At 38.5% G+C, this 16,574-nt stretch overlaps 1 protein-coding gene across 3 annotated transcripts; it reads right to left on the bottom strand.

Annotated features, from left to right (window-relative positions):
• Positions 1–6,893: 6,893 nt before the first annotated feature.
• Positions 6,894–15,038, bottom strand: LOC141899737 (palmitoyl-protein thioesterase 1-like). Of its 3 annotated transcripts, none has more exons than XM_074786217.1 (11): positions 14,991–15,038; positions 13,425–13,462; positions 13,168–13,277; positions 10,660–10,787; positions 10,507–10,577; positions 8,911–8,998; positions 8,804–8,818; positions 8,312–8,402; positions 8,102–8,203; positions 7,371–7,442; positions 6,894–7,198 (listed from the first exon to the last, which is right to left on the bottom strand). In XM_074786217.1, the coding sequence occupies exons 2-11, from the start codon at positions 13,441–13,443 to the stop codon at positions 7,073–7,075; spliced, it is 822 nt and encodes a 273-aa protein (XP_074642318.1). In that variant the 5' UTR covers positions 13,444–13,462; positions 14,991–15,038; the 3' UTR covers positions 6,894–7,072. The 3 variants fall into 3 exon arrangements, with proteins under 3 accessions (XP_074642318.1, XP_074642317.1, XP_074642316.1); XM_074786216.1 differs by lacking the exon at positions 14,991–15,038 and adding an exon at positions 14,702–14,829; XM_074786215.1 differs by lacking the exons at positions 13,425–13,462; positions 14,991–15,038 and adding an exon at positions 14,702–14,860.
• Between the last annotated feature and the right edge of the window lie 1,536 nt (positions 15,039–16,574).

Here is a 16,574-nt window from a genome sequence, read left to right as displayed (position 1 = left end):
GTTTCTCCATCAAGGGGTGGTGCAGTTGGTACTTCACATCTGGTGCAGAGTTTGTCTAAAAAAGAAAGGTCCACGCGGGGAGCAGTTTTGTGTTTCTAGTATAATATTATGCAGCCCGAAGAAGGAACCGAAATATCGTGGGAGAGCGTATCCTTCCCCAGCTCCTCACAACGACACAAATTGAACAATAACCCGAGACCGAAATAAATAAACAACTACTGGGTGTAGATTACGATATAGGCCTAGATACTCACAACTAATTTATTCGTTACTGATGAGTTCCCTAATTGTTGGCACCTTTTACAGATCTGCCACTTAATTTCTTTATAATTTTCTTGAGTGTGTTCTACTGATCTTCCCCCAGCGCTCTCCGACTAGTTCAGCTATGTTTCGCATTTTTTTATACCTACCAAAAGTTGGTATCCCAGGAGTTACCCTCGTGACCAACGCCACGACGTTCGGGGAGGGCCAACAACCCAACTTCGAAGCCGATTCGCTCACCAAGCTGCAGGAATAAATATCCCTAACAACCCTGAGTCAAAACTAGTCTGGAGTTGCCTTGGTCCCCAAACACGTAAACATTGAACTAATTATCGAACTAATTATCGGTTAATGGACATTAACTTCACAAAAATGACACACAACTGAACCAGTTACCAACGCTAAGGGACATTAAATCTTACTACAGGATATGCCCGTTCATGCCTACCTAAAACAACCAAGTTAAATGTATTATATGAATACAACCTGATATGACATTTGAAACTTGATTTTGTACATTTTTAGATCCTCGAAATTGCTTATCATAACAATACAGTGCATGTCCGTGGATGCGTCGCAATCGAACGGACAGTGCTATGCACTACGATGTTAGAGGATGTACATGATTGAAGATTAGGTAAGGGATGATGTCTCAGTTAAGATGTGGTCCCGTTATATGGCAAAAATGGTTCTTTGAAATATCTTCCCTTTAACTGAAAGTTTACATCAAATATTCGATTTTGAGCCAACTGATGAACACGTTAGCAATTAAGATGTACAAGAAGTGCTTGTTTAACGTAATTCGATGATTCGATTAGGGAAAAAGTCAAGGTAATTGGAGAGATAGTTCACTCGGCAACTGTTAGTAAACGAAATCGATCGAACAGCTCACACTTATAGGATAAGCTAATCTGATATCGGGATACAAAATCAAACTGTTTGCAAAACATATGTTTCTGGAACTTTCAGTTCTTTTCTCTTGATGTTATATGTCCATATGGTGTCGTGCCTCATTTTTCATATGAAGTAGCCTAGAAAAGTGATTGCGGGTCGATTGTGCCATTAATAAGATCGGTTCGGAAGTAGACGCACGGATAGAGGGCTTCGTAACAGAGAGCCTTTTATTGCCTTGTTTGAATAAGTAAGGAAAGACATATGCATTAAGGTAATTCATCACACGTATAACTTAGAAGCAAGAAAAAGACATATGATACATAAAACAATATTCTCTACATCATCTTTAGTTCTCATTATTCCTTTTTATTTTCATTTTCAGGTTGAGTTTTGCCTAATAAAATCGATGAAAATCTTCGACATTTTTAAGCTGGCAAAGTTTCTTACATGTGTATCTAGTGTTAGTCCGAATTAAAGACACCTCAACCGAAACTGCATACGGGACATCGTTTAAAATACGAACAAAATCTAACCACTCGTGGCGATGGATGGACTAAGGATATTGTGCTTAGTAGTTATCATTACAGTGTTTTTTACTGTTCTAGTCACCTTCCTTCCGTGCAAGTGTCCAAACTTTCAAAAATTACCGTACAACTCAGTAGATCTTTGGAGGGAAAAGAATGAGACTAGAAAAGTACGTATAACTATTAACAATTCGCTAATCAATAACTACTATGAGTTCAATGTTAGTGGGCTCATTAAAGCAAGCAATTCTATAAATCTACCAATGGACGTCCAGAATAAATTTGTTCTAACAAATTTAACATCTGAGGAAAAATCAAGGTACAAGTTGCTGGTAAAGCATTTCGATACTTTAATGCAAAAATTGAATGTCACATATTTCATTTTTTCTGGAACTTTGATTGGTGCGTATCGTCACCATGCACCAATTCCTTGGGATGATGATTTCGATGTCCAGGTACCAGTGGAAGATCTGCAAAAGATTAAAAAAGCATTCCACGACAAGCATCCACAAGTCACCGGTATGTATCTCAAAAGTCCGGACAGACGACCGTGGAAGTTGTCATTTTCCGATAAACACTGGCCTTTTGTTGATATGTGGCCTTATTCTAACAATGGCACCTACATGCAAGATTCAACTTACCAACCATGGGTTAGACGAGACTATGATGACATCTTTCCACTTATAAAAGTGCCATTTATGGGATATATGTTACCAGCACCTCGCCGGTGGAAAAAAGTTATATTTGATCGTTACGGCGACGTCAACAAGAAATGTTCTTCTCTACATCTGTCTCATAAAACGTGGCGTTACGGGGAGGTTAAACACGTTGATTGTACCATTCTATACGATTACATCCCGTTTGTTATCCGGATGTGTAGAGCAGGAATTATGATGGAGAATCTCAAATTGGGCAAAGTGAGCATATCTTTATGGAGGTATTCTATAGGATCGAAAGATGCGCCTTTCGATCATACAGAAAAATGTGAGTGAACCATTGCGTTTACATAGCTGTATACCGCCCGGATGTCTTCAATTTAGCTCAATCATCTTATTGTTCCATCTTAAAAAAACTTATATTTGAAGCAGTATGTATGTCATTTCACCTGGAAACTAATGAATAGATTTTTATGCGTAACATTTTTAGAAAGATAAACGCTTAAGGCCTGTATTCGGGGTTTTGTTCGAAGTCATATCAACCACAAGGTTTTCATTGGAACAATGCAAATACGTAGGTGGCTGATTCGAGCAATCGTTAAAATTCTCGGTACCGTAAGCAAATTAAGGTGACAAACCGCCAAAAATATAAAACTAGCTAAAAACTAGGAAACTGAGAAAACCAGCCGAAATGTAACGAAAAATCCATACTGGCGTGCCAAAAGAAAACGGCCGTTTTAGCGAAACACCAAAAATAAATATCCGTTTTGGTACGCCGAAATGCATTTTCAAAAACGCTACAACGGCGGTTTTGGCACGTCAAAATGCGTTTTTCATGACATTTCAGATGGTTTGTACAGTGGTTGGTCACCTAATTCTTGCAACGTCCATGCTGGTTGTTAGCATTGAATCAAATTACATGTAGCAAGTTCGCTGCAAACATAAATTTCTGTTATGGTAATTTCTCTAAAAGAATTATTCCTCATATCGGCCGAGTACAGGTGTGTGAAAGAACCGTTGGACGTCGAGTATCGGGCAAGAGAATGAGAGAAAATTGGACTTATTCACTGTAGTTTTTGGTGGTTGTCCTCGACTAGTCATACCTCGATCCACCACCCTTCGGTATTCCCGATTTTAGCGGTAGAGTGTAACGGTAAATCGGGTTTTAGGTCAAGTCAATCAATCTGCTCAGAACAATGTATGAATTATTGCTATGTAATCATATCTACTTTAATTAAATAGAATCTATATAAAATCTTTCAACCTTTTTTTACATAACACACACCGGGGCAGTCTTTCGATTTCTTCGGATCATTTAATAACATATCTTACCTGCCTGTAAGCAGGATTAAGTGCGCGCGCGCGCGTGTGTGCGACCAACGAGTCGCGAGTCGGGGGAGCTCGCCCTAAGTTTTTTTCGTCGAAAATGGTGCCATTTTAAAGCATTTGGGGTGAACTGCAGTTTATTTGGTAATGGCTACCATCATATACAGTCGACCGCACTTTAATCGTGACTTTTGGGACCGGCTCAAAAGTGAAGATTTATCCAATTGACGAATTAAGTGATTTTGACTCTCGCATACAATTTACCTTGTTACCTATGTTTATTTCTGTAGCCTTCGGACATTTTTACTGAGACATATATCAATCAATCTGTCCACGGTCGGTCTTTATGTGGAAATGAAGTTTGGAAATATACGGAAAATCCCGAGGGCCGAAACGATATATCAATAATAACACATGACGTGGTTTTCCCCATCCTCCCTTGCAAAGGCGTTTTTGCCTCCAACTGAAGTAGTCGCCGGTCGAGGCTTCAGTCGAGCGGCAACGAACGCCTGACAAGCGAGGATGGATTTTCCAAGGGTGTTCAAAACGAAATCCTGCTCTTAGAGGGATACGGTGCGTTTAGGCTGAGGTAATGTGTCATAATAAATCAATTATACAATGACGATTTAACCGAGGTAAATCCACTGCAAAATAACACAACGGGACCGGATCAATAGCGACGACTAAAGCGATTTATAAATGACGATTTAACCACAGAAATGTAAAGAAAATAAAGAAGAATTTATTCGTGCTCAAAGAAATGTGACGATATAGCCAGAATGACGAATTATGCGCTGACGATTAAAGCGAGGTCGACTGTATCTTTGTACCAAGGTCCATCCAACAAATGAAGTTCTTGTGTTCAATAAAACAGGGTCAAAAAAGGGGAATCCTCCCCGTAGAAAATTTATAAGACCCAAAATCTGATATCTATGGTGGCTGATTCGGGCCATGTAAAAAAAATCACAAATGGTGCAAATTTTTCTTTACAGACGCCTAAAAGTCGTTTGATCGTGAAATAAAATGAAATCTACCACGTTAAAACGAGAAATTACCGCGTTAAAACAAGAAAAAGTCATTTTATTGCGCAAAAAAACGAGAAAAAGTCGTTTTATCACGCGATAAAACGAACTTTTTCATTTCATTGCCACGTGAAACCGAAAAATAGCGCGATAAAACGAAAATTACCGCGTTAAAACGAGAAAAAGTCGTTTTATTGCGCGATAAAACGAGAAAAAGTCGTTTAAACGCATGATAAAACGAGAAAAAGTCGTTTAAACGCGCGTTAAAACTTTTTCGTTTTATTGCCACGTTAAAACGAAAAATAGCGCGATTAAAAGAAAAATTAACGCAATGAAATGAATTTTTTATTCGTTTCACATCGTGATAAAACGAAAGAACAAATTCCGTTTTCTCCATTTTTCGGTTTAACGCGGCAATAAAACAAAAAAGTTCGTATTATCGCGCGTTAAAACGAAAATTACCGCGTTAAAACGAGAAAAAGTCGTATTATTGCGCGATAAAACGAGAAAAAGTCGTTTCATCATGCGATAAAACGCAATAAAACGACTTTTTCTCGTTTTATCGCGCAATAAAACTTTTTCTCGTTTTAGCGGGGTAGTTTTCGTTTTATCGCGCTATTTTTCGTTTTAACGTGGCAATAAAACGAAAAAGTTCGTTTTATCGCGCGATAAAACGACTTTTAGGCGTCTGTAAAAAAAAATTTGCACCATTTGTGATTTTTTTTTACATGGCCCGAATCAGCCACCATAATTAAACAGTGCTCTTTTCGCAAAAAAGGGTACGCTCCCTTGCTTCAAATGAAAATGCCCTTTTGTGGAAAGGGTACCGTCTAGTATAAAAAGTGCCCTTTCTGCAAGAGGTGTCCCTTACGGCTACGTGTCCTTTTTGTGGAAAGCTTGCCCAAGGTGAAGAAGTGCTCTTTTTGTCTGTTTATATCATAAAAAGTATACCTCACATAAAGGGCACTATCGGCCTAAGGGGTTCACCAGTAAACCTTCCTGCCTGCGACTGTAGGTCGTTAGGTGATCATTCCATCGCACGGAAAAATATGTTCAGCTATTTCTGCTGCGTTACACAGACAGGGCGGATCCAGGATTTTCCAAGTGGGGGTGTGCTACAGTACCGTGGTTATTATCCCCCCAAATATTTTGAAAAATAAGGTTAATTTTCTTTTTGCATTCTATGCGTTTTTAGGCACTGCTTGGTCATATTAATCTTGAACATGTACCATATACTTTGAAATGACCGTAGCGTTACAAAACTGAAAATGAAAATTACGAAGACATTTTTCAAGGGGTACGTAGGTACCCAAGCTCCAATATTTGGCACCCCTGGATTCGCGCCTGGCGGACGGACTCGCAATGCAATGAGTTCATCGGATCGATTATCAAGGCCGTCATCGATTGACTATAGTGCGGTGTAGTTCGCTTAGTTCGCATGAACGGGTGACCGATGAATTTTTTTCCGTATTAGAGAAAATCCGAATAAACCATCACTACCCTAATATATGTACAACTAAAATATTGTCATGGTATGGAATAAAAGCCATAGTATTTGAATTATTTCAACACAACCATTAAACGCTCAAAACTATGAAGAAATATCTAAGTGAGAAACTTTTAATGAATGATATTTTTGGACAAAGATCCATACGATAGAGTAGTCCGGAGCAGTCAGATACACAGTTTTTCACAAGAGAAATAGACATCGATTTTAACCCTCAAAAAGTTCTTCAATTTCATTACGGTTTATATGAAAGTGATAGGGTGATGGAGGTTGGCGGTGACTGTACGTGCGTCAAAGGCATTATACAGTCAACACCCGGTATACGGTACCACCTGCATCGGTGAAAGTGCTCAAGTTCCATTAGCAAAAATATTGTTGGAAGCAATCTTTGTCATAAACCTCATACACATGTACAGTACGAATCTAGTCACGTGTTTTATGACGTACAAGTAGCGGTTTCCTCTTCGTGTAAATTTACCGTTGGAGTTAAATACGAGTTACCATAGTGTGGTCTACCATAGACTATCACATATTTCTGTATCTTCTGGGGCTGTATAATGAGAAAACTTTAGGCGGGGTGGCGGTATATAGGACTGCGGTATCGGGAATTGACTGTAGTTATGAAGATACTTCAATCGGTGAAAAAAGAGTACTGTTGGAACTTGAACAAAATACGAAACAGCTGACTATTTCTTTTTAGCACATTTATTTATCAATCTTGTGTATAATCAACAAAAGCAGTTAAAAAAGAACACGGAATTAAATCACAGTTTCAATCACTTGCATACGAATTATGAACAGATCCAAATATGGAGCTTTAGTTTTGGAACACCAGCGCGAGTGGATCTCTCAGCAGGTGCAGACCATCCATAGCACGTCATCTCATTTTAAAAATTTGTTCACTATGTTTTGAACGAACCAAACCTCATTAAATTGTAAATGATCAGAATCAGAAGATAGGAAATGCAGTTTTCCAAGTTTGTCCATCACCTGAAGACCAAGCCAATCCTACAAGATAATCAATAACAGGGAGGTAAGGTTGAATTTTGCGTTTGTATAATATGAGCATAATTCTGCTCAGGTATCAATGGATTAAAACCTGCGTTACAGGTAACATTAGAAAAATAATTCACACATCGACTACAACAACTTAATGCATCCAATGCAGATGTATTTATACCTGTTTATAAAGCTTTCCATCCTGTAGTTTATATGTATTCTTAGCTTGTCCAGGTATATAGTATCCAAACCACTGCACAATAAAAAAAACCACCTTGAAACATTGATTTTACACATCGACAAAAATCATGCAAAAACCAGTACAGACAAAATCATTCACCGAAACAGTACATTTCAGAGACTTAGAGTCAACATTGGTCAATCTGCCCCCGGGTTAACCTTTTAAGCAGGGCCGTACCTACTGGTGGCAGTTGCCCCCAAGAAATTTTGGAGAAGTGCCCTTTTTGCATATATTATTGTTATATCCAATAGAACAGCCTTTCTTCAGGTTTCCCGCCTTGCCTAGATTTGCACTTTAAGTACTTTATTGAAAACACAGCCTTGTAACAAATTTTGTGTTTAAAGAATGCTATTTTCCATGATTTTCTGTAAGATTTGGCTAATATTTTTGCTATGAAAAATGGAAATTATGTTGTAAGGGAATTTTGATGATACATTATAGATTTTCTTCTACCAGTGAAATCAAGGTTAATTTGTTTCAAACAGACATCCAACCCAAACAAAAAATACTGTTACATTTACCCAGACCAATTCTAAATTTACCTCAGATAATTACTAGTAGTTCTTGAAACGAACCCTGAGTAAAATCATTCATAAGGACATAAATGAATAAAAAAAATGGTTGAATAAATTTTCAACTGAAAATTAACAGGCACTGTACAATACCGGTACCTCGCTGTCTTTAGGATCAACCATTGTGTCACGAAGAAATTTAACCATCACAAAGTTCTTCAATCTCATCAGGTTTGTCCGGTACGTCATATTCTTCTGAGACTAAAATAATATCAAGTTGTAGAAAGTTCACCAGTGTTGTGAAAGTGATACAAAGATAAGGAAAATGGTAGTTTAAGTAGATGTAAGAAAATTATTATCTCTTCTTACCCTAGCATTGTTAATATCTGCCAGGAAGACACTTTTTGCAATATATTCAGCTTCTTTTATTGGATCATGCCAGTATTCTGCTTGAACTATCCTGATATTCAAAAAAATACAAGAATGATAAAATTAGAGATGCAATATAGGCCTGATGCAGATTTTTGGTGTATTGTATAGGCCTTACAATAGAGACGGAAGTTATATAAAATTTCAAATAGACTTCAAACAGATAAAAATTCTAATATATTGTAATGTCTACAGTAGAATCCGCTGGATCAATTGGGAGCGACCAAAATCATTCATGATAAATCTGGATTGAACATCATATTTAACATAGATCATGTGTAAGTGGACCACAACTGATGTATGTATAACATGAAAATCCAGGTTAAGCTGATCCGAATTAAGCTGGTTTGACTGTACATCGTGGTATTTGTTAGACTCTGTGTACAGTACTAGGATTTCATTCAGTCTAATATGATATTAAATAGAACTTACGTGTTCTGGACAAAACTGAAACGAAATATTTTCAATGATTATCATCAATCATGCATCTACTGGTATAGTGGATCACAATTTTTGTTTTTGTCAGAAGAGTGACTTACTCTAGATAAACTCCGTAGTCGAGAAATTTTCGAACGATGTCGCAAAGAGTCGAATTCTCACCAGGACAACGAGGGAATCCATAAACGCCTTAAATAAAACTAGATAAATAAAACTAGGGGTCCAGGGACACCATGCCCACTTGGGAAGTGGTTTCAGATGCTCAACAATCTAACAATTTCAATATTCAATGCCCCATCCAATGACCTTGAAAAAATTTAATGACCTGGAAACTCACCACAATCATAGCACATGTCAGCAGCTACGATTTTGTAATCGATTGTAGTAAAAAAATATGCCTAGGTACCAATATGATAAGGAAATACCAAGTTATTCTACTATTCAACGCCCCCCTGGTGACCATATGCAAAGCTCAATAACATTGACACTCACCATCATCATAAAACATCCCATGAGCTACAACTTTGCAATTGATCATGGTAACAAAATATGCCTACCAATATAATAAGGAAATTCTTAGTTATACTACTTTTCAATGCCCCCTAGTGACCATATAGAATAATTTATGTCCTTGAAACTTACCACAATCATAGACCATGTCATGAGCTACAACTTTCCAATTGATTGCAGGTAGCAAGATATGCATAGATGCGTATATTATACAGAAATACTAAGTTATTGTATTATTTAACACCCCCTGGTGGCCATATACAAAAACCGATGGGCTTGAAACTCATTACAATAATAGAACATGTCATGAGCTACAACTTTGCAATTGATTGTGGTAACAAAATATGCTTAAATATCAATATGTGGGAAAACCTTTTTCCACCTGAATGAGTACTGATGACACCAAGATGGCCGCCAATTGCGTCATAATTGCCTGATCAAAAATACCGGTCTATGGTATGAAAGATCCATTTTCAAAGAATACCCATCACAAATTGCAATGAGAAATGGCAAACCAGTAGGAAACTACAGGACTCAGAATTCGGGCCAAAATTTACATTTTTGAGCACTAAAATGGTCATAGGACGGCCATCTTGAGTCCGATCGACCCAATTTTTCTTAACGTGATGGGCCCTTGGGGGATTCAAATATATACGAAAGATCAAGGTAATTGATTCAAGCATCTTCAAAATTTCCCTCAAAAAGTTAAAAAATGTGTAAAAAGTGCTGATCGTGGCGAACAACAATGGCTGCCAGTCGGCCATCTCGATTCTGACAGGGCCAGTTTTTGGGCTGAAGATGTGTCTAGGGTAGATACATGTATGGACTAAATATCTAGACATTACCTTGAAGCGTCTTCAAAACTTCCCAAAATAACTGGATTCCAGACAGACGGACGGACGAAAAGTGAACACAATAGCCCGCTGGGACTTAAGACTTAAGTGGGCTAACAACACACATATTCTGAAATTGGCAACATTAATTGCCCCAAGTCTGATATAGGCGTAAGTACATACAAAATATTGCATTATTTGATTCATATGCAAACATGTGGGTTAGGATAATGAGTTTAGGTGACTGTAGCGTGCACTATTTCCACTTGCACTCTATCTGAATTGGGCAAATCACTCTCAAACCTAAAATGCATTCAAGACGAATCTCTGCAACCTAGTTGATTCAAAGCTTACCTTCATGTTGACCCCCAATTGAGACAAGATTGAACATTGGAGGATATGGGCATCTCTGTGCAACTGCTCTCCTGTAAGATTTTGGCATGTTATTTTTTAGACAGAATAACGGATAACATTAATAAATACCGCAGGAAATTGAATTTTACATACAGAAATTGCCCTCCTTGAGAAAATCCAATCGAATTATAACCATATCTCAATTTCGGGTCACTAGCGATTTTTTGACAAGCCATTTCTATTTGTTTATTGGCGTTCATAAAAAATCCATTCAATGTGTCCTGAAATCAAATGATAATGCTGGTATCAATCAGAGCTTGGTCCATCACTCAGCCATCCAATTCCCTTTCCATAGAATACCCATCATAAAATTCCAATTCAAAATTCACATTTTTGTTCATAAAAAGATCATAGGACGGGTCTTGAGTCCGATCGACCCAATTTTTCTGATGGGCTCTTGGGGGATTAAAATATATACAAAAGATCGTGGTTATCGATCAAAGCGTTTTCAGAATTTCCTTCAAAAACTTAAAAAATGTCTAAAAAGTGGCAATTATGGCGAAGAACAATGGCTGCCAGTCGGCCATCTTGATTCTGACAGGGCCAGTTTTTGGGTTGAAGATGTGTCTAGGGTAGATACATGTGTAACCCAAATATCAAGACATTACATTGAAGCTTCTTTAAAACTCCCCAAAATAACTGGATTCTGTCCACGGACAGACGAACGAATGGACGATGTACGAAAAGTGAATGCAATAGCCCAAAAGTAGGCTCAAAACAAAGTTTTGTATACTGTCATGTCTGTAGCAATATAATTTTTCAAATGCTTACTAAAAATTGTCAAAATTATAACATCTCAACATCTCATCTAATCTCCAAATATAATTATGTTATCATCATGAATAGGTTATGTAAATAAAAAGAATGATATTTCTTATTAAAATAGAAGGCTTCGAGATTCACAAGAACTTCTAAGTGCCAGGTGGAGAGTTATCATGACATGTACAGTCAGAAAGTCTGTTATAATGCCATGTCTTTTGATGCCAATGATTGCTTGCTTAAAGCCAATATTATTCAGAAAACGAATTGCCCAATCTCACTCAAGTTCAATGAAAATACAGTCAAACTCGCTTAATCCGAATTGGTTTGGTCCAATTCAGAGAATATTTGCAGTCCATGTGTTCATTAATATACAAGAAAATGATTTTTATTCCGGATTTCCGTAAACCGGATGAATTTTATTGGTCCCAAATAATCTGAATTAAGTGGGTTCTACTAAATCATTCATTATAGTGTCAATTTCGTAATAACGCTGTTTTCCATTGGTCCCACCAGGGGCATTAGGACTTTAACTGTATTTATCTTCAGTTGTTATGCGAGTTTGAGACAGCAATGAACCAGGTCAGGGTGAAGAGGATGTATGCAGTTCTGTGATTGGTATGGTGAAAGTGAACAGGGGCGGATCCAGGGTGCCTTCCATGCCTTCCGGAAGGCAGTCAAAAAATCCCGAGTGCCCCTCTTAAAGGAACGCATTTTCTATTTTTAAGTGATAGTAAAAAAATCTACTACTTATAATCGCTTACATCAGTGTTTAAGGCTCTATTTTGGATTGTGAGGATTGAGAAAAATATGTCCTAGATGCTGGGAAAATGCATCTGAGGACATGAAAATTAAAAATTTTCTTGGGGGAGACCCCACAAACCCCCACCGGCGAGGGGGTCAGGGGCGGATCAAGACCGTATTAGCCGTATTGCCCAATACGGTCTCGAATTTTTAAGTGCCCTTCGAAATTTCACCGGCAATATTTTTGACGGCATTATTTCAGCAACCGCTATTTCAGTGTCCGTAATCCGGGCATAATTATAAAATTAATCGGTATATACCGCTGCCGAGAAGGTGAGGAGAGATAATCATATTTGTAAAGCCTTTAATCATGATAAATTAAAAAGGGCACTTTCCTTTTGCAAGGGGCACTCATGCTTTAGATGAGGGCACCTTGTCCTTGCCTTTTCAGGGAGGGCTAAAGGGGCACTCGTACTTTAGAAGAGGGCACTATACGCGGAAAAATGTTGAAGAAAAGGGCACTTTTTTGCCTAATTTCTAAAATTTTAGGGGCACTTTTGGTTTGGAAGATGGCACACGACATAAGGATAAATGTGAAGACGAGGCAATTTTTGCCGATTGTTAACAATGACGGGGCACTTAGACATATTCTGTATAATTGTTAAGGGGCACTTTTTAAGATTATAGGGGCACTAGGCGAAGTTGGCGACAACCATTCTTTCATGGGTTCGCCAGCTTCATTTTTTATCCGCATCTGTTGAAATCTTGTCTCGAATTCGTTTATTCTGGATTGCTCTGCTAGCCTCTAGAAGCCCTCTAAAAGCCTTTAAATGGTACCATATTTTCAAAATTTTCTGGGGGTGGGACCCCCCTCTAAGGACTTCGCGCCTTCGGGTGCTCGCATTGACCTGGATACTGGGTGTGCACTAAGATCAGAAAGGAGCCCTTAAATTTCCTTCCAATACTGTCTACCCATCCCCCTGGATCAGCCCCTGGGGGTTACCCCGCGCTCCCCCTTTGGGTGCCCTCATTTCTTTTAGAAGGCAGTCAAAATATGCCCCTGGATCCGCCCCTGAGTGAATGTTATTCGATACATACCTCAAATACGTTGTTTCCAATCATCAATGATCTCACATATATACCCGGAACCTGTTTCTCTATTAAATTCTTTATTGAGCCCATACTGATTGGATTGCAACAGCTATCGCCTAAAACAATTCAAGCATTATATATCTTACAGTTTATACCATCTATCTTACAACTTTAAGGGACATAACCAAGGTATGGCCACTGTACACCACAACATTATGTTTTATGTTGGTGGCAGCTGATACAGTACCGCTGTGTTTAGTTACCTTCATCATCCTTCATCATTTATCTAATGGCCCCATCACTAAAGGTAGTAAACGTATCCAAGGATTAGTATCACTCCATAGAAATATCGGTCCCACACAGTAGGGCAACCCCTGGGTGTCGAGTCCCCTAACAAACGGGTCTATATCATTGTAGTCTTTTAGACGTAGAACATCAATAGAAAATTTAGAAGAAATCTTATTTAATCTGTAGGACTAGTTATGATTCATAGAAACATAGACCCCACGCCCTAGGACACCCCAAGAGTCAAAACCAATAAATGGCTCTATATTCTTGTACATAATGAATAACATACCGTGGTACACAGAAAAGAAGTGCTTAAAACTGTAGGACTAGTAGCACCGGTGCTTCAAAGAAATATGGGCCCCACCCCTAGGATGCCCCTTTGATAAACGCCTTTACAACTATAGGCCTATATCTTTTTAACCAAATCCTCTAACTAGTTGCCAAATTTAAAAAGAATGATGTGATATTCAGAGAAAATCACACATTAATTCTAGGCCATTCTTTCTGAGGAAAAGACGTGCTCCATGAAAAAGAGGAAATATCTCGGACAGTCAATATCTTGGGTGAAGATTTCTTCATCAGAGAAAATCTCAAGCAAAATATTGGGCCATCACTGAGTGCCATCACTGAGATTTTATCTATTACATTACATACGCTTGAATACGGTATATTTTTGGGGAGCCCCGAGCCAAGTGGGGGTACAAAAGAAAGTGTAATAGAGATGCCAGGCCCCGAAGGCTGTCCCTTAGATAAAAGATAATGGTCGCTGGCTCCAACATCACAAAATACTAATAGGCCTAGGCCTAATAAATTTCGTTTTTCAACGTAAAACTAAAATTTTCAACGACACTTTTTTTGTACGGGCCATTGGACGGGCATTCAGCTAATATGAAATAAAATTGGAGCTGATTCTCTTTCTGTTTCTGACAACATTTAGCCTAATGTGTTCCTTGTCACTGACATGTTTTGATTGAGTGTTTTCGTTACCCCTTACTTTAGGTTCTTTTCAAATCACTATGATTTCTTACTAACTATGAAAAATCTAATCAAGCTGTGACAAGGTGTCCGTCACTTAGATTTCATCTATTACAAATTACATATTCGTATTATTCAGTCAATTTATTTGTCAAATTGTCAAACAATGACACTCACTATTTTTAGAGGCCTAGCCCTAGTCAAATTGAAGCATTAGAGGTTGTCATAAGGCCCAAAAATTTACAAAAAAATGTAAAATAATCCAGATTATACAAACCCATTCCGTGCCAAATGACTAGTGGAACTGGAGCTGCATTTGATAGAATAATCGCAGAAAATAATACGAAAAGCGAAGGAAAACAAAATTTACGCGCGTCCGCCATTTTGACCTGTCTTGTGATCATGTGACTTTCCCATGACCATTTCATTAGTGCAATATGTAACCCCCGACCCTGTTACACATAGTTGAGAATTTAGAAATCTTACAAAAACAATTAATGAAATTAATCTCAGGTTGATTTGGTTGAAGACCTCAGACGACATACAAGATATGAGATATAACATACGAGATATGAGATGCAACATACGAGATACGACATATGACACACGAGATACGACTTATTTACAGTACGGGTGTCCGTCCGCTAGCGCCACCGCAGTGTATGTTTTTTCAATATTTACTGCATATAAATCGTTTAACATGGTGACGCGTACAGTCATCGTCAATTATATGAAAACCAACATAGTCAACATTTTATTCAAACCAGAAATAGATTTCTTTTGGATAATGGACACCTGGACCGGACACAACGATATTAGGCCATACTGTGAACACCCTGGACTAGGCGCGCCGCCGGCCGTTCCTCTCCCGCGGGCGACGAAAAGTTTTTCAAATCACAAAACTAAAAAGATATCAAACTGTTCAAGTTCATAATATTATGCTATTTCTTGTCTTCCTTTGGTCTTAAAACGGCCTGGTGTTCAGGAGCCGGGGTTCCGGTTACTCGATGCCTGCAGAAAAAATAACTACTGTTCACCGCCCGCCGTAACCGCCTGCTTTTCTGCATCAGAAATCAAAATTCTAAAAAAAACTCCGCAGCCGGAAATCCCGGCCCCCTCTTGTACCCCTCCTCCGCTGTTTGACACCCCTGCCTGAGTTCTTGAATCCCAAACAACCTGGGAACCCGTACATCGCCCTGGTATCCAGATTAAGAACTCCCGTGCTCTCTCTCAAGGTTTGAAATCCCCAGCTAAATTCCATCCCTATCGAGCTACTGGGGCAGACTGGTGAGTCCACTAGACCAGCCATTGAGAGTCGAGACTGGCCAGTTTTCGCTAACCGCCAGGGCAGTATGCGGTACTGTCTTTCTGAAGCCATAGTCTGGGGTCCTCCCATGAAAATTTGTTCAATTTAGGTACTTGTGTATTCTGAGTGCTTTTTGGCTATCTTTCTTTTCTGACATCTTTCATGAAAAGGGCCAATGGCTGAATCTGAATAACTTTCATAATCGGAGAATCCAATTTAAGATCATTCTTATCAATTGTCATGGTCAGTTTTAAAACTGTTTATTGACAAAAGTACAGGAACCACATGAATAAGTCTTCAGCAAAACACAATAGCTCTTACATTTGTAAAGATAAGAGATCCATGGAAATATCAAGTAACATTTCTTTAGACCGGGGAATTAGCGGAACACCGGAACGTTGCTCGTATGGTGCGTTTGCACCCGTCGCAAAAAACGTCGTGATAAATGAAATCAGCTGGACTAGGGCCAGGAGCTGAGAGTGATACAATGGAACTCCATTCTGATATTTAATGAATAATTCATTCAATAGATCTATGTTATCTTTAGTATTTTTAATTCATGTCCATGTTTCAATTCATTCGTTGAAATCATAGTACACTAAACACAGATTCCGCGTGTGTCGGACTTTTTTTTAACTCTTTGGTCATCGGCATTCGTAATATACATACATCTTTCATTTTTCATCGAAAACCCTCGATCGAACGCGAAGTTTAAACCCTTGACTAGGCGCAATTCTTAGTGACCACCAATTTGAAGGGGCCATGGCTAACTCTTTTTGAGGGATTTTTGTACACTCAAAAATGGAATTTGAGGCGTTTTTGGTGGATTTAGGGGCTGTAGCCC

The sequence above is a fragment of the Tubulanus polymorphus genome, chromosome 2 (assembly GCF_964204645.1).
Source record: "Tubulanus polymorphus chromosome 2, tnTubPoly1.2, whole genome shotgun sequence".
In the NCBI taxonomy this organism is placed as follows: Eukaryota; Metazoa; Nemertea; class Palaeonemertea; order Tubulaniformes; family Tubulanidae; genus Tubulanus; species Tubulanus polymorphus.
The sequence above is the reverse complement of the archived record's forward strand: the minus strand, read 5'-3'. Positions and strand labels throughout refer to the sequence as shown.